The sequence below is a fragment of the Gossypium raimondii genome, chromosome 9, assembly GCF_025698545.1.
Source record: "Gossypium raimondii isolate GPD5lz chromosome 9, ASM2569854v1, whole genome shotgun sequence".
NCBI classification, from domain to species: domain Eukaryota; kingdom Viridiplantae; phylum Streptophyta; class Magnoliopsida; order Malvales; family Malvaceae; genus Gossypium; species Gossypium raimondii.
The window spans coordinates 45,253,908-45,278,277 of NC_068573.1; the positions used below are offsets into that span (position 1 = coordinate 45,253,908).

General features: G+C 35.6%; 7 protein-coding genes and 1 long non-coding RNA gene across 10 annotated transcripts; 2 read left to right on the forward strand and 6 right to left on the reverse strand.

Annotated features, from left to right (window-relative positions):
* Positions 1-3: 3 nt before the first annotated feature.
* On the reverse strand, positions 4-1,854 carry LOC105800227 (reticulon-like protein B3). Its single transcript, XM_012631220.2, has 4 exons — positions 1,462-1,854; positions 746-926; positions 513-654; positions 4-418 (listed from the first exon to the last, which is right to left on the reverse strand). Exons 1-4 carry the CDS (start codon positions 1,643-1,645, stop codon positions 293-295), a joined length of 633 nt encoding a protein of 210 aa, XP_012486674.1. The 5' UTR covers positions 1,646-1,854; the 3' UTR covers positions 4-292.
* Positions 1,855-4,085: 2,231 nt separating this feature from the next.
* On the reverse strand, positions 4,086-4,976 carry LOC105800230 (hypothetical protein). Its single transcript, XM_012631222.2, has 3 exons — positions 4,893-4,976; positions 4,696-4,771; positions 4,086-4,605 (listed from the first exon to the last, which is right to left on the reverse strand). Exons 1-3 carry the CDS (start codon positions 4,896-4,898, stop codon positions 4,250-4,252), a joined length of 438 nt encoding a protein of 145 aa, XP_012486676.1. The 5' UTR covers positions 4,899-4,976; the 3' UTR covers positions 4,086-4,249.
* A 2,459-nt stretch (positions 4,977-7,435) lies between these two features.
* Positions 7,436-7,876, forward strand: LOC128032401 (uncharacterized). The gene is made up of 2 exons (XR_008188498.1): positions 7,436-7,735; positions 7,844-7,876. It is a non-coding gene; the product is annotated as an uncharacterized LOC128032401 (long non-coding RNA).
* A 459-nt stretch (positions 7,877-8,335) lies between these two features.
* On the reverse strand, positions 8,336-10,853 carry LOC128032614 (uncharacterized). Its single transcript, XM_052621291.1, has 3 exons — positions 9,908-10,853; positions 9,071-9,631; positions 8,336-8,985 (listed from the first exon to the last, which is right to left on the reverse strand). The coding sequence occupies exons 1-3, from the start codon at positions 10,851-10,853 to the stop codon at positions 8,336-8,338; spliced, it is 2,157 nt and encodes a 718-aa protein (XP_052477251.1).
* Positions 10,854-11,693: 840 nt separating this feature from the next.
* Positions 11,694-12,800, reverse strand: LOC128032615 (uncharacterized protein At4g02000-like). Its single transcript, XM_052621292.1, has one exon. It carries the CDS (start codon positions 12,798-12,800, stop codon positions 11,694-11,696), a length of 1,107 nt encoding a protein of 368 aa, XP_052477252.1.
* Positions 12,801-14,770: 1,970 nt separating this feature from the next.
* Positions 14,771-16,469, forward strand: LOC105800228 (40S ribosomal protein S10-1). Its single transcript, XM_012631221.2, has 5 exons — positions 14,771-14,928; positions 15,014-15,062; positions 15,166-15,442; positions 15,550-15,679; positions 16,224-16,469. The coding sequence occupies exons 1-5, from the start codon at positions 14,926-14,928 to the stop codon at positions 16,296-16,298; spliced, it is 534 nt and encodes a 177-aa protein (XP_012486675.1). The 5' UTR covers positions 14,771-14,925; the 3' UTR covers positions 16,299-16,469.
* Positions 16,470-16,685: 216 nt separating this feature from the next.
* LOC105800225 (BTB/POZ domain-containing protein At1g63850) lies at positions 16,686-19,348 on the reverse strand. The gene is made up of 2 exons (XM_012631217.2): positions 18,122-19,348; positions 16,686-18,041 (listed from the first exon to the last, which is right to left on the reverse strand). Exons 1-2 carry the CDS (start codon positions 19,082-19,084, stop codon positions 17,163-17,165), a joined length of 1,842 nt encoding a protein of 613 aa, XP_012486671.1. The 5' UTR covers positions 19,085-19,348; the 3' UTR covers positions 16,686-17,162.
* A 1,032-nt stretch (positions 19,349-20,380) lies between these two features.
* LOC105800231 (hydroxyproline O-galactosyltransferase HPGT1) lies at positions 20,381-23,644 on the reverse strand. Of its 3 annotated transcripts, none has more exons than XR_008188620.1 (12): positions 23,329-23,643; positions 23,171-23,234; positions 22,937-22,986; positions 22,647-22,840; positions 22,260-22,320; positions 22,110-22,182; positions 21,862-21,982; positions 21,587-21,674; positions 21,432-21,482; positions 21,158-21,229; positions 20,978-21,107; positions 20,381-20,799 (listed from the first exon to the last, which is right to left on the reverse strand). XR_008188620.1 is itself a non-coding variant. In XM_012631223.2 (12 exons), exons 1-12 carry the CDS (start codon positions 23,448-23,450, stop codon positions 20,777-20,779), a joined length of 1,032 nt encoding a protein of 343 aa, XP_012486677.1. In that variant the 5' UTR covers positions 23,451-23,639; the 3' UTR covers positions 20,381-20,776. The 3 variants fall into 3 exon arrangements, 2 of the variants coding, with proteins under 2 accessions (XP_012486677.1, XP_052476573.1); XM_012631223.2 differs by having other exon boundaries at positions 20,978-21,090; positions 23,329-23,639; XM_052620613.1 differs by having other exon boundaries at positions 20,381-21,107; positions 23,329-23,644.
* Positions 23,645-24,370: the final 726 nt, after the last annotated feature.

Below are 24,370 nucleotides of genomic sequence, written 5' to 3' on the forward strand. Positions count from 1 at the left end.
AGGTAAACCAATCCAAAAACACGGGTTGAGATTTCTCCCAAATTATAATGCACTAATCAACTTGCAATATTGTCACAGAGCACGTAGATTCTGGGAAAGAGTACAACAAAAATGATATTAAAAAAGGATACCATATTCATCAACACTGTGAACCCAGTAACTATGAAGATAAAGGATGAAAGGGTTCGAGCTAATACCGGATAAAATTTAACACTGCCTTTAAAAAGGCTACATCTAGGTCAGTAAACCTAATCCTTCTTCTTTTCCTTTGATGGTCCCCTTGGAATCTTACTTAAAACATTTGCATTGAACACCGCATACTGTTTCTTAATCTCATGCATTGCTTTCTCTGCAAATGGATCCACCTTGTCCTCATATTTCTCATACAGCACAGGTACTGTGTGAAGCAGGACAAAGACTGTTTCGCAAAACCAATTAAATAACATTAAGAAAAGAAACTGTTTCTAAACTGATCAACACATAACAATTCAAGAAAACAAGTGACAACATACATAGAGGAACTTCTTAAGCTCTCTTCCTGAAGCAATATCCCGGAAGACGGTAAAAGCCAGGTTAGTCTCAAACCTAAGTGCTTCGGCAAACTCTATAACTGGATCCTTAGGTATATGAACCTCAGGGATGCATAGTGGAGACCTATTCAAAACAAAAGCAATTTACATTAACACGAGCAAAAAGAAACCACAATCCAAAATATAAACTCCAAGAGTAGACATCGACAGCTTACTTGTTGATGAAAGCATAGGCATTTGACCACAAGAAGAGTATTACGAGAGCAAATATCAATACATGACAAACTAGAGTGAGAAGGTGGTACTCCAGCAATTCAAACAAAACCCATATCACAGTCGCAACACCGAGCACTCCAGCCGAAATCTTTTTGTTCCTCCAAAGGAATGTATCAGCCGCTATTGCATATACACCCAATTTCATTACATAAGCATGCATCATAAAAGAAATTACACACAAGAAGTACTAATTATATAATCAATTAAAATGCCAAATTATCATCTTCAAGTAAGGTTATTGATAACCAGTACTACAACATTTTGAAACTTTTAATAGATTAAGACAATCCCAAAATTTATTCGCTTCAATAAAGCAAAAAAGAGAGAAAGTAATCTTTACTAGAGATAATCGCATCCATTTAGTTAAAGATTCAGAGATTCAATTTTTTTTTATTTTTCTCAAGCTAAAACAAATGTTAAGAGATTAAAAACCATGATTAAGCTCAAACAGCACCAATTAATCAATACCGAAAGCACGATATACGTTAATAGGCCAAATCTACTTCTTCAATGACCACCAAAAAATTCAAAGAAATCGGGAATTGAACTCGTATTCATTACGAAAATCCAAACTTAAAAGAAAACCCAGGCCTCTATAAGCTAAAAAATAGTGTACAAATTTAAGAAATGAAGAAATGGGGTTTTGTTAACATACATTTGCCTCCACCAAAAACGTGGTGTACGGACCTTTCTCTCCCGAAGAGACGGAAAACTTTGGCCTTGATCGACGATTCTGATGGCTTATCGATGTCAGAATCAGAGGAAGAATCATGGCCGTGGATCTTCTCAGCTAGCTTCACCATCAGCGATTCCTCGTGCTTCTCTTCGTGCTCACCCATTTTTTTCCCACTCAAATTCTAGAACCGATCTACTCGTTTCTAACGCTTTGAAAGTGTGAAGATCGAGACAAGAAAATTAAAACTTTTATATTTAGAGAATTGGAGGGAAAACCCGGTAGCCAAAGCTTTGGTTTTTAAAATTAGGTAAACTATATTCATAGTAAATTAAAACTCAATTATCAGTCTTTTCTCCGTCACTTATCTATGAAATGTGCTAAAAAGGTCACACAATTTATAGGGTTTATCTTTTCGGTCACCAATCACCATCCCTTGCTAAGCTAACCTGATATGATAGTTCTTTTTTTTTTTTTTTTAAATTTTCATAATAATATATTTACTCTTTTAACATTAATTTCGTTATAATTTTAAGACAATTATGGATGCAACTGAAATGGAGGAATTGAGAAATTGAAACCCTAGTGATAGTAGAAAAAGTTCACTTTACCCATTTCATTTGCATTTGTTTTAATGACTATGTATTTTTAATATTTATTTTAATATAAAAATTATGTAAATAACTTTTAATGATTATTATTTAAAATAAATATGATTTTTAATATAAATATTATTTAATAAGTTTTAATGATTTTTAATATAAATATAATTTTGATATGTATATATATTTATTATATATTTAATATATTTTAAAATTATACTTTTTTATTGATGAATGTAAATATAATTTTAATAAAATTTAATTATCCATTATAATTAAATACATATTTTAATCTAATGTCTTTAATAGTCATTTTCTATTTTCATCTTATTGCTACAGCTGCATTTAAATTCAAACATTGTTATAGTATCCAATTTCATCATTACAGTAACTAATCTTCACTGTCACCGTTGTTTTTAACCTCACCGGAGGTAAATGGACTGCCCATCCAAACTAAGTCTTATCTTCAATATTTATATTAGTAGATCTTGAGACTAAATTTGCAGGGTTTAATTAAGATTATCAAAACTCTTAAAAGTTTAATGAAATTTCCTTTTATTTTTAAAATGGGATTTATTTAAAAAAATTTGTGAGATTTATGAGAATTTCCAAAATAAATTAAGATAATTTACTTAAAATTTTCAAAATAAAACAAAGTAAAATGGGAATTTAAAAAAATTGGAAGCTTAATTAAAAAATTCAAGAGAAAAATGAAAAATTTTCAAAAAATTTGAGAGGCAAGGCCTTCATTGGCCACTGTTACCATTTACCCGCACTTTATTAATTTAATATTAATTCTAAAAAATAAAAAAAATTTATAAAAGTTTAAGTTGCCAGAAGGTGTAAACCACGGATTAATCTACTTATTGAGGCTCCATCTCCATTAAATTTTGGTTTCAATTGTATCTCTTCAATACAGCATGTATGTTTCCGCCAGCTTCTAACCCAATATTTTTCACAAAACTATATCAATTTATAACTTCAAATATAAAAGTTTTCCATTTTTCTTTAAAAATGGACACATTTGCAAATAAATATGGAAGTTCAATACCATCCATGAATATGTTTATCTATCAATTGCATTCAAATTTTGTTTTAGAAGCCGGTTGAGTTTTAGCTTGACTGGCATGGGTATTATCGCCAGCACAGGAGGTCATAGGTTTGAGTTTTCTGAGGCGCATTATTCTCCTATTTATACGTAATTAATCTAGAAAGAAAAATTGTTTTGTTTTGTAGGGTTTTTTTTTAAAGACATTGGATCAAGATATTCGGACTAAGTCTAAAACCTTTAAACGTTTTGTTGACAACATGGTGTGGTCGAGACTTGACTTTTATGATGTAACATCATTATCACAATGTGAAATAACCATGACTAACTTCATTACGGTAGCAAATTACATATCATCTTGCCACATATCAATATAATCTCTTTCCTTCTTATTTATGTTTAATCGTAATATGATAGCAGCCAGCCCTTTGTTTGTCCTTGAACAGAACCAAATATTTTCTCTACCTCCAAAAGAAAACGTTTGGTTCTCATCTTGGTTGCTATAGTTTAATGTAAATTCTATTACCTAATAAAATCTAATATGAGAAGTTGGGTTAACATTCCTACTCCACCCCACCCATATGTAAATGAATGGGTTTCTCAAGGGGTTATCCATCGTCTTCCGAATTGGGCTCCATGATTTTGGTTTTATGTGAAGGTAGAAAAGAAACCTAGAAAGGCCAAAGTTGGGCTTCGCCTTGGGCTAACCCCAATGGAGGAAACAGTTTGAAGTTGTAATTCCAAGTCAAATTAGTGATGATTGATGAATTCTATATAACTTTGGTATTTTGTTTATTGGATTAGTTGGTTACTTCAACAATGCTCCAAATATAAAAATATCACCCTCCCTGCCTGCATCATCATACGTCTATCACCCTGCTCAATCCAGTCAATGTCTACTACATTAATCCTTCAAATTTCTATTAGAGAGTGGGTCTTTGTTGAATTATCCAGTATATCTCAAATGTTAAAATTCGGTATAAATATTTAAAATCCGAACAAAGTAAATATGTTGCAATAAGCTCTACATAACATTGATCAAAATTTATTCACTCTCTATACAGCATCTCCTTACTTTTCATTCAGCTGTTGCGTTGCATCCTTTATAAGTCCAGCAAATTTAGCTAATAATACACGAATTCGGATTTTCTTCCGCACTTACGACTCGATAATATGTAGTCATGTGAGGATTATAGGCCTTGTAAGCCTTAACAAGCTCAGCAATCTGATCACTTTCTTTCTTTTTATCATCCTCCTTCTTGCCACCGCCGCCGCCGCCGCCGCCGCCGCCGCCACCACCGCCTCCACCTTCATCTTTCTTGGCTCCTCCATCTTTTTTCTCTTCTTTCGCCGGTCCAACCGTTAAAATCTCGGTATGCCATTGTTTTCTCAACTTGTTCACTATGTTAATCGGGTCAACGTCGCCGATCACTGTCAACTTCTTGTCTTTCATATCCATCGAAATAGAATCAACACCTACAAAAATTAGAGAGAATTGAAGAAGACAAGTTCCTGATAATAAACCATTAACATTAGAGAACAAAAAGAGATGTTTTAAGCAAGTACCGGAGAGACCGGAAACAGCTTTCATGGCTTTCTGTTTCTCTTTGCCTTCATGTAAATCCAATTTCAAGACAACTTTCTGTAAGAAGAAAACAGAAAGTGAAACCAAATCAGAGTCAGAGAGAAACCCATGAAAGATTCAGTATCTTTGGTAAGAAAAAGTGGGAGGAAAAATAGATTAAAGGGAAAGGAAACTAGACCTTCATTGGTGCTGAAACAGGAAGCAGTGACCAAACAAAACAATGATTGAGACGATCACGAAAACCATCAAATTATAAGACAACATATAAATAGACGAAGTGCATAAAATCCGTGTTAATGGTAAGGTTTAATTTCGTCCTCTGTCCCTGTATTCTTTGAAATTTTAAAGTTTAGTCCCTTTCAAAGAATTAAAGTCTCAATTGATATATTGTTAATTAAAATTTATTAAATTAGAGTATACTTCTATAGTGTTTATATATTGTCAAAAAATAATATTAAGAATTGCTATATTTGTTTTTAGAAGGATTCAACTTCAAAAGTTTGTATTATTTGTGCTTATACTTATATAATTATAGTTGATTATTTACCAAGTCTTTGGCTTTGAGTGTTCATGTGTGGGTTTTATTTGAATATATATTTGACTTAAATTTGACTATATACAAATTATTTTCAGAATTATTCTGATTCAAGGTAAATTATATATAGAATAATATGAATGTACAAACTTTGTAATTGTCAATCTAATTGATTACCAATCAAGTAGAAAAGGAGATGTTATGTGAATTTTATAATAACATTGTTTTTATTTAGGTTTCTTTTAGTAGTTTATTACTCGAAATTTATATATAAGACTTATATTATTTTATAAATTAGTAATTTTATATTTTAAATTGATTTTTAAAATTTTATTCACGCTATTTAGCTAATGAATGCAAACATACTTGCAATACTATTAGTAAATGTTTTAATCATCTGAGATAAAAAAAATTATCTAAGGTTATTGGAAGAAAAAGAATTATCGGATATTAATGTTCTAAAAGAATTTGATGAATCATTATAAGTTATAATTTTCAATATCAAAATCAGATTCTTGTTTATGTTTGGCCATGAATAAATATAAAATACTATTTAGTATTTGCTTATAAAATAATCGAGTGGTGACATAGTTATCGAAAAACAAAATAATGGTTTTATATATTTTCAAATGAAACTTTTTGTTTTTAATATTTATTTGACTTCAATCCAATTCCAAATCAACATTTTGTAAATTTCTATTGGTTTTATCTTAATATAACTTTAAATAAAGTGAATAAGATTTTAAAACATCAATTTAAAAATATAAAAATTCTAATTTATAAAATAATGTAAATCTTATATATAATTTCGAGTAATACACTACTAAAAGAAACCTAAATAGAAAATAATGCTATTATAAAATTCACATAACATTTCCTTATCTACTTGATTGGTAATCAACGTGACTAGCACAATTCTAATTTAGACCACACTTCAAACGGTGAGCACCTTAACCATCAAACCAACACATGGGTTGAATCTCTTCTTTAGTTCTATTAGGATCTCTATCCTCAACTTGATTTATTTCTTATCAACTAAATCAGCTTTCTCTAACACTGGATCATTATCCTTTATTCTTATAATATTAGGAAGTATAAAACAAGCATTAATTATCCTTATTTGAGTTTTTATATATAAAAACAGGGTTCTTAATATAGCCCATTGTTTCTTTACTAATCTACATGTTGGAGATCGATCCGGTTAAGCAATGAACAAGTAAAAAAAGCGGAATAAATTGAGAAATTGAACACACAAATTTAACATGGAAAAACTCCTCCAAAGATAATAAAAAATCACGGGCAAAGATAATTTTACTATAATGGCAAAAAAGAACGAAAAGTACAAAAGATGGAGATAAAAACTAAAGCCCGAAAATCTAAAAACAAAGAACTCTCAAAACGTAAGTACAAAATTCTCTAAAAGTGTTATGAGTTCTAAGGTTGTAAAAGAGCCTATCTATAGGCTAAATTCATAGGTTAAATAATAATAAAATAATCTAGACTAATCAGAGTTTGATTTAAACAAATAAATAGAGTTTAACTGGAAGATTGTTTCTCAAATTTGACTGAAATAGGAGTCATACTTAACACCAAATGATCTACCCCATTAATTTAAATGATACCTAATCCTTCGATAAGGTGCTGAAATCCTAGGTCAAGAAAGAATTTATTTATATTATAAGATGATAAAAAAATTAATTAATTAAATTTCATTAATTTAGTAATGATTCATATACCACTTGTTTAAACAAAACTATTATCATTTGGAATATAAAGACAATTACATCTATATCTTGTAAAACTTTAGAGTCATCATATGATCCTTCCCATCCAAGTAATACATATATGAAATTTTATATTTGAAGCACAAACTGTTAATGCGTTTGTCGAGATATCACCTTTCTTATTTCGATATCTAAGTCTATCTTTGACATTCACAGTTACTAGAATATGAGTTCCATCAGTATAACTCTAGTATATATATATATATATGTTATTAAATTTTATAATTTAACTTTTTTTTTGTGAAAATGACTAATATTAATATTAACAGGCTCAAAAGGAGTAGCTAAAAGGCCACCAAAACAGACAAAAAAGAAAATCACAGTTGTCCAATATAAAAGAAAATTAAAAACTATGCCTAGAAAGTAACGAAACATCAATAAGCAGAAAACGTGTGAGCCTGCAACAAAACTTTTCAATCTCCATTATCAGCCACAGCAGGGCTCCATTTCATTCGGAATTATCGATCAGAGCCCGAGAGCCAGCAACGCTTTGCAAACAATATTAGAGATTCAATGAACCTTCTCTAACTCAAAGCGAACATATGGAACTTAGGTCCGTTGGCACCATCGTAACCAGTCTTCCTCCACCACCAGTCGCACAGTCTCCGGTATTCCATTAACCCAGGCTCCACACACTTTCTGATTCCGACCTTCCACTGCCAAAATATGGGCTACAGCGTTAAGCGGACGGTTCACAAACTTGTAAGAGACTTCATCAAAGCCCTAGCGCAATCTATGAATATTATGAACAATCGACCTAATAATCGATCTATCTTTCTCATTTTTAATCAGTTTTTTAATGACTGTCAGGGAGTCCCCTTCCACAATCAACCGTCGAAAGCCCTTCAATTTTGCGAGGATCAGCGCTCTTTCACAAGCTCGTGCTTCCGCCACGAATGCGTCGTCCACACCTTCCACCAGATAAGTAACTGCTTCTATAACTTCCCCTCTGTGATTTCTGGCTAAGATTGCTATTGTCGCAAAATTATTTCCTGGAATATACGACGCATCAAAATTAATTTTAATAAAACCATAGTCAGGAGGCCTCCAAACTTCATTTCTCATAAGAGCAGTAGAAACACATAGATTCTCACGAACAAGCCATAGATCTTGCTCATAGCCCCTGATAAATCCCAATAGTTGTGGCATAGAAAGCTTAGTCCCCTCATGAACCAACTTATTTCTATGAAACCAGAAACACCAAAGAGATAAAGCAATAAACCTTTTTTGTTGACTTTCTGCTTCAAGATATGTTTTAACAAAATTAGTCTTATAATCCAAGGAATCGTCCAAAGGGGGAATTTAAACTTGCAACGATATCCATATATTTCGAAGGACCCTATAAGACCCCAACAAATACGCTGTGGTTTCTAGATCTTCCTTACACAGTGGGCATACAGCCTCCTCACACAGTGTTCGGCATGCCAAGTTCCCATAGTGTGGTACCATGTTATTTAACAATCTCCAAACATGTATTTTTATTTTCTCTGGAATATGTAAAGCCCAGAGATCCATGTAAAAACTTTTGTATTCTTCATTTGTAGAGGACATGTGTAGATTGCTCTGTAAATAATCTGTAATAAGAACTCGATACCCACTCCTGACAGTATACTCACCTGAGCCTTCATACTTCCATACCAACATATCCTCTGGTCGGCTTTGAGAGATGGGAATGGCAAAGATTCGATTAGCAGTGTCATCATCCACTAGATTGTGAATCAACTCTCTATTCCAGGTACTGTCTTCTTCATTCATTAACTGATTCACTGTTGACCAAGGAGGCTTAATTTCAATAACTGGGATTCTGTTATTCTCCCTTCCAAGCAACCAGGGGTCATTCCAAATGTTGATACTTGCACCATTTCCCACATGCCACAAGATTCCATCACTGATCAGGTCCCGCGCACTACAAATACTTCTCCAGGTAAATGAAGGGTAAGAACCAACCTTTACTGTTAGTATAGTAGAAAGAGTGAAATAACGGGCTTTTAAAACCTTGGCTAATAAACAATGGGGCTGGGTTACAATACGCCACACCTGCTTCGCTAAAAAGGGCCTTATTAAACAAGAATAAATTTTTAAACCCCAGCCCTCCAAAACTTTTCGGTTTATACAGAACATCCCACGAACTCCAATGAATCCCCTTCAATGTTTTATTATTCATCCACCAGAATCGATTCATTATTCCTTCCAATGTTCTACATAATGACTTTGGCAATAAAAAACACTGCATAGCATAAATTGAAGTTGCCTGCAAAACTGATTTAATGAAAACCTCCTTACCCCCCATTGAAAGATAACGCATACTCCACCCCTCCACCCATTTTCTGAATCGGTCCACAAAGTTAGCAAAAGCCCACTTTTTCCTCCTACCCACCATCATAGGCAAACCGAGATACTTTTCAGGATTTGAGGCCAGACGTACCCCTAATAAATTAACAATATCCTTCTGAACACTAAAGACGACATTTGCACCGAAATAAATGAGGGATTTTTCAAAATTCACTCTCTGCCCCGAGACCGTATCATATTCATGGATAATAGCCCGAACCACTTCAGCTCCTTCACAGGAGGCATCACCAAAAAGAACGCAATCATCTGCAAAAAATAAGTGGTTGACCGAAAACTTCTCTCTACCTATAGGTGCCCCCATCATCATCCCTTTAGTTTTAGCTTACTGAATGAGCAGCGAAAACCCTTCAGCACAAATCAAGAATAAATAAGGACTAAGAGGGTCTCCTTATCTGAGTCCTCTCGATGGTGTGAACCAGTCCCCGCTAGCTCCATTAATACTAACAGAGTACGTGACAGAGCATACACAACGCATGATAAGAACGATCTAATCCTCATGAAAACCCAGGTGCTTCATCATACCTGCCAAAAAATCCCATTCCACACGATCATACGCTTTACTCATATCTAGTTTAAGCGCAAAATTGCCTTTCTTGCCTCTCTTTTTCATTTTTAGGGAATAAAGTATCTCATAAGCAATCAGTACATTATCAGAGATAAGCCTACCTGGAATAAAGGCCCCTTGAGCTTCATTAATACAAGACCTCAGTGTCTCGCTCATCCTCAATACCAACACTTTTGCTATAATTTTGTAAATGACATTACAAAGGCTGATAGGCCTAAAATGAGTCATGTTACTCGGTTTTTCAACCTTTGGAATCAGGATAATGCGCGTTTTGTTAATAACACTCAAATCCTCTTGTTCCTGTAGATTGGATAAACAAAAGTGGGTAACTTCAAGCCCAAAAATATGCCAATAACGCTGAAAGAAGAGGGCCGGAAACCCATCCAACCCAGGGGCTTTCAAAGGCGCCAAAGATTTGACTGCATAGGCAATGTCCTCCTCCGTAAATTGTCTTAAGAGCCTTTCATTCATACTACTAGTAACTTTTTCCTCTACTAAGCTAAACAAATGCTCATCCGAACCTGACTCTGAAGCAGAGAAAAGCTTACCAAAATAGTCAGAAGCTACTTGGAGGAACTCCTCAGTGGAATTAGTATTTTTCCCAGCTCCATCTTCCAGTTCAGAAATTCTACAATGAAAGTGACGTTGGACAACTACCTTGTGAAAAAAGCTGGTATTACGATCCCTATTCTTTAGCCAATTCACCCACGCACGCTGCTCCCAAAATAATTCCTCCTTTTCAGCTTCCCAATTAAGCCCCAATTGGACCTCCATAATCTCAGCTAGAACTTCATCTGACGGATCTTGAGTGTAAAGATTCATTAATCTATCTTCTAAACGAAACCGATTCCTTTGCTCCTTAATACTATTCACCTTGCTCCACTTTAGTATTTGAGAACCCATTTTCTCCAACTTACTCAGTACACCTCCAGATTTTTTTCCTATCATCTCCTAATCATACCTTCAAACGAGCCCTCTAAACACCACTTAGCCTCAAATCGAAAAGACTTCTCATACTTGTTCTGACGGTTCCATACTCCCCCTAGAGTATCCAGAAGAAGAGGGCAATGGTCAGAAAACGAGCGACTCAAATGTTCCAGACGATATCCAGGAAAAGTATTCATCCAGCTTAATGAAGCAACATCATGATCTAGACGTTCCCTTATATTAGTCGATACAAATCGTCCTCGTTCCCATGTGAACCATTGCCAACAAAGCCTAAATCATTAAGGCAACAATCTTCGAGAACCCCGCGAAAATCCCTTATTTGTCCAATTGGTCTGAGGCGACCACCCTTCTTCTCAAAGGAATCCATAATTTCGTTGAAATCCCCCATCACCACCCAAGGCAGATCCTGATCTTGATCTTGATGCAACTGGCGTAGCCAATTCCACTAATCACCTCTGCGTCTTCCATCTGGATGCCCATGGAAACCAGTGAACCTCCAAACATTTCCACACTCATTATTATGTACTTCGACATCAATGTGATAGGAAGAGAAACTTTTAAGCTTGACCAACATATTTCCCTTCCAACCCAACGACAAACCCCCTTTCGTACCAACTGGACCAATATCGATGCCATTCTCAAAACCGCACTTTAATCTTACCAACTCCATTTTCTTTGAACATAATTTCGTCTCTATAAGAAACAAAATTCGGGGATTAATGGCTCTTAACTTGTTTTTGAGCCTTATAATCGTTCGTGGTCTCCCCAAACCGCGAACGTTCCAACTTAGGATTTTCATTGAGCCCGGCTACTCTGATTTTCAGAGCTAGCCGAAACATTCATAGATCCAGATCCCACATTAGCATCCAACAGAACACGTGACCTATCCACTATTCGCTGTCGCTTTTTCCCCTCAGACAACTCTAATGGCTCATTTTCCTCCTCCAAATCCAACTCCATTTCCCTCTGAACGATCCCATTTGCAGTCAAATTATCTATACACCCATCTCGCTTCTTAACAATTCTACCACCGCCTTGAATTGGATCAGGACCTAAAGGAATTAGATTAGGATTCAAGTTCCTACCAGAATCCCTTGCATTACCATACATGACGCCTGCCAAATTTTCCTCACTATACGGAGATCCATCTATTGCCCGCAGCCACCTACTTACCGCCATATTCTGACGCCTGACCACAGCACGCAGGGATAAATCCCAGCCAAAGACTATTTTTGACGGTTCAATAGTCAGTCTAACAGGGTAGTAACTTTCCCCGTGCCCCAGTTTTCTGCAAATAAAGCAAAATAAACTTAATTTCTCATACTTAAATCTAGCATAAACCACCATAGATTTACCTATCAAAACTTTCTTTTTTCGCTTCAACGGGGCAGCAACATTTAAACAGATACGAATACGCATATAATGTTGAATTCCCAAAGTCGGGATGGATGCATCATACTCAATATACTTGCCACAGAAATCACCAAACTGTTTGGCCATCGAGACACTCATCAGTCCCGGCGGTAAGTCGTGAACTTGAATCCAAAACTCCGTGTGATTTAACTCCATCACCGCTGGGTTCCTTTCGGCAGGTATTTTTTGCAGAATAATTAAATGATTATTAAAAAACCATGGAGCCCCTGTAACAACCCTTTCAATATCGATCTTATGAAAAAATTGGAAAAGATACCGTTTTTCTCCTATCTTTGTTATACAAATCCCTCCTATTGGGTGCCAAAGGTCTGCCAAAGTGTTGCGTAATGACGGGAAATGAACAACACTGTCTGTTAGGCACCGTCCCACCAGACATAGTTGATTAACACGACCCACCGCTCCTTCATCCTCTTGAAAAGCATCCTCTTCGTCATCCATCAAATTGAAATTCTCCATTGCTTCTTCCATCTCACCTTCTGCACCTTTTCAACCGAATAGAAAGAGACTTAATTCATAGAACGATCAGATCTGCAACTAAAGAATTGAAGAATCTCAGATGCAGAAGAAAGAAACGTGCCAATACGGCAGACTATTTTTTTTTTATAATTTAACAATTTAATTAAAGTGATTTAAAGTAATATATACTTCAGACCATTTTCATATGTTGATATCTTGATCGATAAAAAGCAAATTGGATAACTTTATATTCTAAACCATGAGCAAAAATATGCAAAAACATCGTAACAACTTCACCTATAGAGGCATACATTGTTTCAATCAATCCACCCCACTCAAATAATATCTTGCAAATAGTTTTTGAATCAACTCTTAATTCTTGAATGTAATCATGTTCCCATCCATAAGATAACATTATCTTTCAAATCCCCAATTTCCGACTGACCTTATTTTAAACTTTAAAAAAACAACAGCAATAATACTAACAATACTCATAATATATTATTTTTCTCTTCTTCCCTAGCACCTTTTTTATTTACACGAAATAAATTGTTTCTTGCATATCATCCGTTGCCCACAACATAAAACAAACACAATAAAATTAAGTTAAATAATCATACTTAAATAAAATTAATATCACTATCTCAAGTATTACATATCACATATATGGTTTTATTAAATACAATAGTAACAACTTCTGATGACACATTTTCAAGTAAATATTCTTTCTCAATAAAAGGAAAATGAGAATATATATATTTTATTATCTTATCAATTAATTAATATATTTTAAAATTATTTTATATATATATATATATATATATATATTTGACATGGTGAGTTATTAAGGGGGAGGGAATGGTCCAAACAAATATGATGAGAATGAAGTTATTTTCGGTGAACAGGAAAGAAAATGTTAGCATGACTTAGTTTACAAAGAGAAACAAACAAAAGTTAATTTACTTGTAGTCCATATTTTAGTTAAGGACGGCAACTTGATATACCTTTCTTAACTCATCATCCATTTCATCCTCCAAGTTGATGTTTTAGGGAGATGATGTTGATTTGTGGGTTAATACCCAAACATGCATTACTTTTCTTTGTTTAATAGGAAATTTGAAAATCATAACATTCAATCACCTCAAACAGATAACTCTTGTATTTGACATAAGTGATTGCGAATTAGGTTAAATTCTGCTATTAAACTTCTACTTTAATACCTGTATTTTAATTTGATCATTTTCATCCTGTATTTTTAGAATTTAAAATTTTAATCCTAACTAAATGAAAAGTATTAAATTAATGTGTTTGTTATTTTGTATATTACTCACACAAAAATTAATTGATAGATTTAACGGCTATCGTTTACATTAAAATTAAAACTTTGAAATTAAATATATATATAACCATTGAGAATGATCTAATTGGTGAACGTAAATTAATGATATAATTTTACACATAATACAAGACTAATGATATAATTTAAACAAATAAATTTAACTGTTACTATTAGGTTAAGACTAAAATTTTCAAATTATAAAACTATAAGGACCGAAAATGATATATAGCAGGCAACCCTTGTACGTTTTCCATATGCCCCAAGGCTGCTTGAAAATGCAAGTTACGATTTAACAATTGTCAAACAAAGCCGTTTTTATCCTCCACGGACAGCTCTTGTCTGTTGTTTTTTGTTTTCTTCTATTGAAATGATCATCAACTGGCTGACACGTTATTTTCTCAGTTCCCAAACACAAATGCCTCTTTCAGCCTAAGGGACAATCAACAAGACAACCATGAAGAAAAATTTAACGTAGGAAGATCAGATCATTACTGCCAGAAAAAAGAAAACTTGTAAATATCAAGGCCCCGTCTGGACCCAGACCAAACCTTGGTCCAACACAACAAGGGTTTAATTCAGTTTTATCAAATGAATATTGAGCCCATATTTCTTTCCAATTGTATAGCTTATAAAATCCTATAGAAAAGCCCAAATGTAAAGTAAACAAATACTATAAAACCACTTGCATCTCCCGGAGTTAGGGTTTCTCTGATATCATTCAGTTAGTAAGACAAGGAAAAACAAAAGCCTCTTCCTTAGCTAACTGTCTAAGCGGCTACTTTATACTGCATCTCAACCATGGTAACTCTTCTCTCTTTCTCTCTGTTTGGTGAAAATGCTTGCATGGGAATGTGTTTGATATGTTTGGTTTTTTTTCGATTGTTAGATCATCCCAGAAAAGAACCGCCGCGAGATCTCCAAGTACCTCTTCCAAGGTAGCCAGTCGAATATAAATCCCATACCCATTTTATCTTATTCGTATTGCATGTAAATCTTTGGATTCAAGATCTGGGTTTTATTATTATTTTGATTAAACAGAGGGCGTTTGCTATGCGAAGAAAGACTATAATTTGGCGAAGCACCCTGAAATTGATGTTCCAAATCTTCAAGTAATAAAGCTGATGCAAAGCTTCAAGTCAAAGGAATACGTGCGTGAAACTTTTGCTTGGATGCATTACTATTGGTACCTTACAAATGATGGCATTGAGTTCTTAAGGACTTACCTGAACCTTCCTTCTGAGATTGTTCCTGCTACTTTGAAGAAACAAGCTAAACCTGCTGGTCGTCCCATGGGCCCTCCCGGTGACCGTCCACGGTAATGGTTTCATTCTTTAAAAATTTGCTACTCTTTGATTTTTTCCTATGTTGGTTGATGAAAATTTGTTGCTTTGTTAATTTTTATGCTGGTTTTGAATGTATCAGCGGCCCACCACGCTTTGGTGACGGTGAGAGGAGATTTGGTGACAGAGATGGCTATCGCGGTGGTCCTCGAGGAGGCGGTGATTTTGGTGATAAAGGAGGAGCTCCAGCTGATTATCAGCCTTCATTCAGGGTAATGCTTCTTTCAATAATTTTGGGACTTTTTTTTAAATATATGTTGGCTGTTTTGTTACCACTTGGATTATGACTTTGTTTACAAAGTTAGGCTTGTCTGTATGAGGTTTAGGGTTTTTACAGTAGTTCTTAGCTGTCTTAGTTATGACCAATTATGGAATTATTTGTTTGCTTTTTGGTATTTGCATACCGTGTTACTGTCTCTGATGTGGGGTATGTTCATTTTTTTAAAGTTTTCCATGCATTTCAAGAATCCTTAGAGGATTGTATCCTCACACCCATAATCGAAAATGTGTTTGACACATGTGTCGGATACGAATATTTCAAGAATAATGAAGAGTCTTGAGTGACATGGTTTACTTGTTTTGTTCCAACAGCTTAGTTTCAAATATAAGCTGTGAACGAGTGTTGGGCTTGCTATGATGTTATTTTTCTTTGAAGAATGCAGTTTCATATAATTTGCTTGCACCATATCAATGAGGTTATTTATCTTATAATAGAGAAGCTGATATAATTTCATTGTCTTACTTGTGAACGCCCAGGGCCCTGGAACACGGCCTGCTTTTGGTCGTGGAGGTGGTGGTTATGGTGGTGCTGGACCTGCTGGTCTTCCTTGAGAGATGATTTTTCATGATGGATAATTTTGTCAGTTTAGGTTTGTTATCATATGGAGTTCATAGAAGTACTTGTCTTATGCTTCAATGTTCGGTAATTTTGGTTTGATGCTTAAAAACGCTGCTTCTCTTTGGTTCATTCATGGGGAATTCAGAAACAATGTTTTCTTTGCACCAAGTGCTTGATATTTCTGTTCTGTTCTTACGAGCTTTGTTGCATTAATTTTTTTGTTTCGATCAGAACTGAGTTATGTTAATATTTTCATACAACATAGGCACCTAACCTCCACCAAGGTTGACATAAACCTGGACTCAAGATTTGATCAAAACTGACATGGATATTCCTAAATGCCTAAATGCAAATCTCATCATTATTTCTTACACAATAAATTGGCATGATGTTTTCTTTCTCACAAATCTTCTCATCTGCATCATATTGCAGCGTACTCTGCATCCTACAATCATACTTTTAGCACTGATCTAAGATCAGGAAGCCATAAATCCAACAATCTTTGGTTCAGCATCTCTCGCAGATGGCCTTTACCAAACCATGGTCCAGACTAAGATTTTCCATGTCTCAGTCCCTAGTGTTGCAGATAGCTTCAATGGGGGCATTTTGAAAGGATCCTAAACTAGAATATATCTCAAACATATGACCCTCCGTTACAAACAAAAACAAATCACCCATATCTCTAGCCTTTCTATATTAGTTTGGTTTCAACATAAGAAAGGATGTTGCAGTCTTTTCCAGACTACATTCATCTATAGGGAACACGAATGAGCATTGTGAAAAAAACTCGATGCAACACAGAAATAGGAATTTCATGAGCTCTTAATGGTTGCTGTTGTAGCTTGTAGTTGATTGCTTCAACGCCAGAACGCTCTCCTCCACCAAACTTCAAAACCTCTTTGAATGTTTGGACAATCTTCACCCGAGTTCAAGAATCTATCAAACCAAGCAAGCAATATATCCTGCTGCCATGCCAGAGGCAATGTGAGAATCGTGTTACTAAGACCATCCTCGATTAGATGTCGATCGAGGCCTTTTGATGCTCGCCTCATCATCCACCCGAAATCATTGTAAAATGGTACCAACCATGTCTGTAAAAGCAAGAACCTCGCTTCCTTTGACGCCAATAACTGCCCTTTTCCAATTCCAACGAATAGACGGGCAGTAACTCGGCTAACTTCAAACCTATGGATTGCTGGAACTTTGGAATGAGTGGCAGATAATTCAGACTGAGAAGCCCAAGATTTTAGAAAATCCTCAGCTATCTGTCTATCAATCAAAATGTCTAGAATCCAATGCAAATTATCTGCTTGTCTAGCAATCTGATTCACATCCTGCAAATCTGATGAAGCTGCTCGGAGAAAATGGCGTTGAAGCAGTTCCAGACAGCCGTCACAAGCGGAGTATAAAGACTCTTTCCGGAGATCGTTCTGAGAGGGATTCTCGCGAAGCATCTTCAACACCAGTTCTTTCATTTCACGCCTTGCTTTTTCGTCTTTGCCTTGAAGAACCACATGCAAAAGCTTGAGAAGCACTTCTTCATTATCGCCACCAACAATTCCGTTGCTAGCTTCAATAGACACCCTCTTTAAAACTTCCCCAGCTCCCACGTTTTCAAGGCGGAGCTCCGCCAATAAAGAAGCCACTTTTTCTTCTTCGTCCTCCGTCCACGGCGCGGCTTCCAAGTACTCCAAGCAAGAAAGAACCCCAGCATCAAAGCCAATTGCCGCTGAAACCTTAAAAAAAAAACACCATTTCAACAATCCGATAAATCTTTAGAACATTAAAAAAGAAAAAAGAAAAAGTAAACCTTTACCTTCAAAATTCCAAGAACCTTAGAGACGTCCTCTCTCAGTAACATCTTCCTCAAATCCTTACAATACATCAACCTCAAAACCTCAATGTAAACCTCTACGTCATCACAATCTGCTATTTCCACACTGTACGGCCCAGTAGGTCCATTCGTCTCTTGTGATCGGTCCGATAACTTCACTGCAAAAAACCTACTGTGAGCCACCAGTATTTGCCTGTGAACGTTCATTGTCACACTAATTCCATCCTTGGAACTAAGCGTCAGCTTCATATCACTCGAATTCGGGTCGTTGAACTGGTTCCCAGGGCTACGAGTCGATAAAAGATCCGAAATTCGTTGCATGGTCAATGCCTGCTTATCGATGACAGGAGGGGGGTGGTTTTGTCTTGGAGATGAAATGGGTACTTGGATCTGGGCTTGGTTTTGGGTTCGGTTTCTTGGGTTGTTATCGGGTTCGTTAGCCATCATTTCGAAAAGGGTCGGACTGGACCGTGTCTTGTCCGTTGGAGGCGGCGGAGACATCGGGTTCAGAAGACCCGCCGTAAGGGCAGAGTTGAACTTAGTGAAACTCCAGGGAGAATGACCGTTAGAGAGCGCCGTCTCGCCGGTGAAGTCCATGACGGGTGATACACTGCCCGGATAATACCGGATCTTGAAACCAACCAAAGAATCGTTCAAGCCCTGGTCATGAACACCGGAGGCTTGCGGCGGAAGAGGAGGAGGAGAAGGCGGGGGAGGTGGCGGAGCAGGGAGAGGCTTCGAAGCAGGGCAGCACCAAGAGCTATCAGGGGAAACAACGGAGTCGGAGCAGGGGTTTGTAGTAGCGGCAGCAGCGGAGGAAGAAATGGTGGTTTCTTTACAGTTGCGGCGTTTGGGCTTGATGGGTTGCGCTTGGACTTTGTGCAGAGCAGTAGGAATCGATGTTTTTGCAGAAATTGATGTCGTTGTAGTTATGGTTGTTGCCATGAATTAAAACGGTATTCAATGTTTACCTGTATTTTTTCTTGGTTGTCTTTTAGGAAAATAACAGCATTGGCATGAGCGATGGTAACTATTATTAACGGCGGTGGATACGAGAAAATAAAAATCAGAGCTGGGTTTGCCAATTGGATGAAAAATGGAAGTAAAAAACACGACCCTGTTCCTGTTCCTGTTCCTGTCAAAACATGAGCATTTAATGGAAGAGAAAGAGAAGGATGAGATTGTTGTGTGTTTGGGTTGATGGTGAAATGAAACCAACCTGGCTTTGAGGGGGTTTAGCAATGTTGTTACGGTGCAAAAGCTAGGAGCAGGGGACAGGCTCAACCCCACCATCGTGTTGGTGGTCACTCTTCTGATCATTTTCTTATGCGTGGCATGCTATCATGTCAGAGTGAATCATCCATATTTTCAAGAGTAAATTTATGGTACTAACAAAGAGTTAACATGTTACAAGGTCCGTGACACATGACATGAGGCATGAGTTGGCGGGGATTGATTGTCTTTTGAGTCCCATGTGAGATTTGGTGGTTATTTATGGGGATTATTCTCTCCCCCACCCCGGCCACCTTCGCAATTACTTCTATTTGGGGTTTGTTTACCTTTGACTTCAAGGTAATTTCATATCATTATTATACTTTAAGCAACAACAAAAATGTTGGAATTTAAATTAAATTAAATTAAATCCAACTGCTACTTTCACATGGCAGTATGTATTTGTGTATCATAGTTATACACAAAACTCTGTGGGGTACCATCTGAATTGAATTTATATAACGTTTCTTAGCTAATGAAAGCCCTATTTTGGGCATGAAAAAAGTGACACATAACAAATATCTTTTTCTTTAAAACAATAAAGGGTAGAGAAAATAATTATTTGTCAGATAAGTAGAAATCATGCTGGATGGAAAAAGTGAAAATAAAAATCATAAATAAATAAAAAACAAAATGATGAAATCTTGTCATAACATTTTAGTGGGTTTGGTTTAATATTTTGGCAACCCCAATCAAACGTGTAATCCTTTGTTTAAAGTCGATTCGATTTCAAAAAAAGATTAAATTAATTGAATTATTCAAATCAATTCGAATAAATAATTCGAGTTTAAATCTAATTAAATTTTACAATTTAAATAACAGATTAGTACCGGTTCGAGAAAAACATACTCACCATAATTACAAAGCCTTAGTTTTCTTCGTTACAAAGCACTTATATAATTTAAATATCCAAACCCATTTCACGTTTCTGGAAAAATATCTCCCACCCTACTCCACAACAAAAAAAAGTACAAACGAGACTAAAAGAGTATATATTTGATAAGAGTATTTCAGTCTTACAACTCTTCACTTGAGCTGAAATGCTTGAAATTTTATCAACTTGGAATCAATTATACAGACTATGATACATCAGCAATGATATTAAAACTGCTGTGCCTTAAAAAATGATGACTATGTTGTCCTACAAGTGCAGCTGTTCGGAACATAGAAGAACCAGGATCGAATTATCCGACTCATATCTTCAATGTCAATTATTCCACAATTCCAGATTCCGGATGCAACTGGTACTATGCCCCGGGGTGGGGACCAATGTTTTTGAGCTCGGAGTTGGTACTGAAACATCATAAGCAATGATGCAGAACAAGAATGACCTTACTATATTTGCCAATGATCCAGTAAGTTCAATCAGATGGCCGTGCATATCGAACCTGAGACATAAAGGAAAAGACTTTACCAACATGGTGCACCCGAATATAAAGAAGCATTCCGTCAACACAAATAGAGAACAACTATATGAACGTGTGAGTTGTATTGTTTTAGTTCATCTTAACCAGTCAATCATCTCAGCCACCAGTGCCTATGATCAGGAAAGAGCTGAAGATCAACCTGTAGACGAGGGCGAGCAGCAAAATTTCCTCTCATCGACATGCTTAACATCGAGTCCGATAAACCAAGAGCCTGCACTCACATCATCATGGGCATATATTCGAAGAATAGACCTGCAAGAAGAGGAAAACTATGGTTGACTCGGTGCGATCTAGACGGCAAGGAGGCATTGAGAATTACCTATTAATCGAGATAAACTGCGCTAAAGCTCTTGAAAGGGCATATATTTCTCCTGAAGCATGCCGAAAGTATCTGCACCCAACACAAGAATTCTAAGGCGCAAATGGGAAACATAATATATGAAGATTGCATGTAACACTAAGCATTGATCCTCGTTTGTATATATTTTTTGAAAAACCCAGAATTTGAACATGCATGCTGTTCTATCCAAGACCATCCAATCATTACTAAATTTCCACGACATACATGAGAGCAAAAAGATTCTGCTACTCACGATTTTGCATAGCCGAATTTCCACCAGTCAGGTTCATACCATTTGTGAGTCCTATAAATGTTAAAGAACGTCAGTGTAAGGGCTCGTGAATCTGCTGTGATCACTATATCCTACGTAAGCTATCGCCTTAACAAAAACAATCCGAGTACACTCACGGTTCGGAGAAAACTTGTCCGGATTTCATACACCCCATATAAACACGAGGCTTATCTGAATGAGCAGAGAGTGTTGCACCTAGTGTATCTGTAAAACAATCAAAGGACCAGCTATCAATATCAGTAAAGACTGCAAACCATAGCAGGCCTATTTTGCGGTTCAAAAATTTTGTTGTTCATCACTGAAAGTCATATTTTCGGCATGAATTCTTCAAATTTATGACTGAACTTAAAACGTCATTGAAAATGAAATAATAAGATTAAAAATCACATACCAATATTAACATAAACATCATCATTGACCTTAACATAGAACTCTGCATCCCAACTCTCCACAGCATGAACAAAGAAAAATTTTATCTTGTTTGAACTTTCCTCGGGTGCCTCCACTTGATTCTGTTGAGACATAAAGACCGAAATGAATATTCATCACTCCAAGATTGATTCCATAGGAGCATGTTGGTTAACGTAAAAACTTCACTAGGTATGCAATTAAGCAGCTTCAGCTAGCTGATTAGTATACCAGAACAATGAAGTCATCAGTCTGCCTATGTTCATTGTCAATCTCCCTGTCTAAACTATCTCTGCGATTCGCACTGCAAGTAATATAAATTTCAATGAGAAAAATGGAAAAAGAAAAAACTTCAGAAGCATGGATAAATCAGTTAGAGACCTTCTTCCTATCACGAACCGTACAACGATTCCCTTCTCTTCTAGTTTTCTCAAAGCTGCGCCTACACATAGTAAATGGAATGCAAATATCCATCAACATTAGTAAACAATCAAAGCATTATTTCAATATCCATCTAAGTTATTAATGTTGCTCAAATTTTCATCCTAATTTCAGCACATTTATTGCTATTGATGCCAAGCCATCTAAACTTACAACACAATAGTATCAATCTGTCGTGTGGTTTCATAGATTAACAGAAGCAAATCTCAGCTATTAACTTACTACCGGTACATGTGACTATGCCCAAGTGACTGAAACTCTTCCAATGCAAAGCATATTTGCTTAAAATACCACAAGTAACTTGTCAAGAGAAAGGAAGGGCATTACCTGATCCCATCCATGCTTTCCGAATTGCGTCTCGGTTTTTCTTTCGACCGAATGTCGTGATGATACCTATAACAGCTAATAGCCTTTTCTTAGAACGTGTACTGTCGTTCTCCGGTCGCTCCTTTGAAACGAACCCTTCCTGTCTTGCAGCAGATAAATCCATCTCAAGGGCTGATAACTTATGCTCTTGTTCCCTGGAATGTCAAGCTTTATTGGATTAGACTCGAATTCCCAAAGAAATAGAAGCAGAACAATGTGCGGTGCTGTAATTGCAAAAGCAAAATGGTTACCTGCAGGCTTCAACTTTTAGCTTATTATCAACAGATATAGCAGAATTTCCCTGAAATACAGTTTTTAACAATTAAATGGCATTGCGATTTAACAGATTTTTCCAGGAAAGAGATCATTTTCCAACTCCTCAAACATGAACATTATCAGAACTTCGAATTTCATGCTAAAACATCAAGCTTGATAGTGGATCCAAGTATCAATAGAGAAAATTTAAAAGAGAAAATGAAAATTACCAGAGCAGTTGTTGTGTGAAGTTGTTGAATTAAATATACTCTGCTCTCAGCGTCTTGCCACATGCTACATTCACAAGTCACCCCAGAAAAAAGTAAGTTGCATATATGTATACGTATAACTTGAATGACCCCGAAAGGAAAAAGGAAAGAGAAGAAACCGGGCGGCAACGTAAATGGTGGCCATGGTAGCGAACATGGAGAGAACCAAAGCCGAAATTCGAGAATGAAAACCAAAGCCACCGGAGTTAGGAAGACGGTTACTCGATCCCCGGCTACGCATTTTCCCTTGTTTTCTTCAATAAAGAAAATTTAACAAGCAGATCTAAAGAGATCAAACAAGGTCTTCAAAAGAAACTCCAAGACTTGAGTTTGAATCTGGGTCTGAAGTCTGAACTCAAAAAGTTTGCACTTTTTCATTTTTCTCTTGGAGTGTTCTGTTTTTAAGCTTTTAACTGTTGGTTCGAGGAATAAGACTTCGTAACTAACGACTTCAACTGTTGAAAGGTCCGTTCCTTGTTTTTCTTTGTGTTTTTGCCATTCCCGATTTCCCCCGCTATTTCTTTACAGAGATGTTAATTAAAATAAGAATAATATTTGAGGTAAATAAAACATGAGCTCTTTTAACATTGAATAAAAAAAAAATCGACCATACTTATAAATAAACACTAATTAACTATAATTATCATAAATAAATATTAATAATTTAGAGGTTTCAGGCTTAAGTTCCTAAATACGTTTTAGTACTTATTTATAATTAATTATTATTTAACTATATTTAAATAAAATTATTAATATTATTCTCAAAATATAAAATTATTAATATTTATTTATAAATCATAAAATTTCTTATATTTTGACACAATCACATCGATATTTTTTAAAGACTTACATAATTAAATATGTGATCCAAGTTCCTTTATTCTATTCTTTTAATTTTTCTTTCTAGTCTCAAGATGCTACACTCTTAGATTGATCTACTCAAAGAGTAGACGGATACCAAATCCAACAAATTAAAGCTACAAGTACCACATTAAAATTTTTGTTAAAGTATAAGGTAATATTTTGTTATTATCTCTTTTCTATTTTATTTAATAATAATATATCATGTTATTATTCACTAATGATGCACGAAACTGATGCACGAATGGTGTATCAAATATTATCCTATATAAATAATAAAATTGAGAAGTAATTTAGATC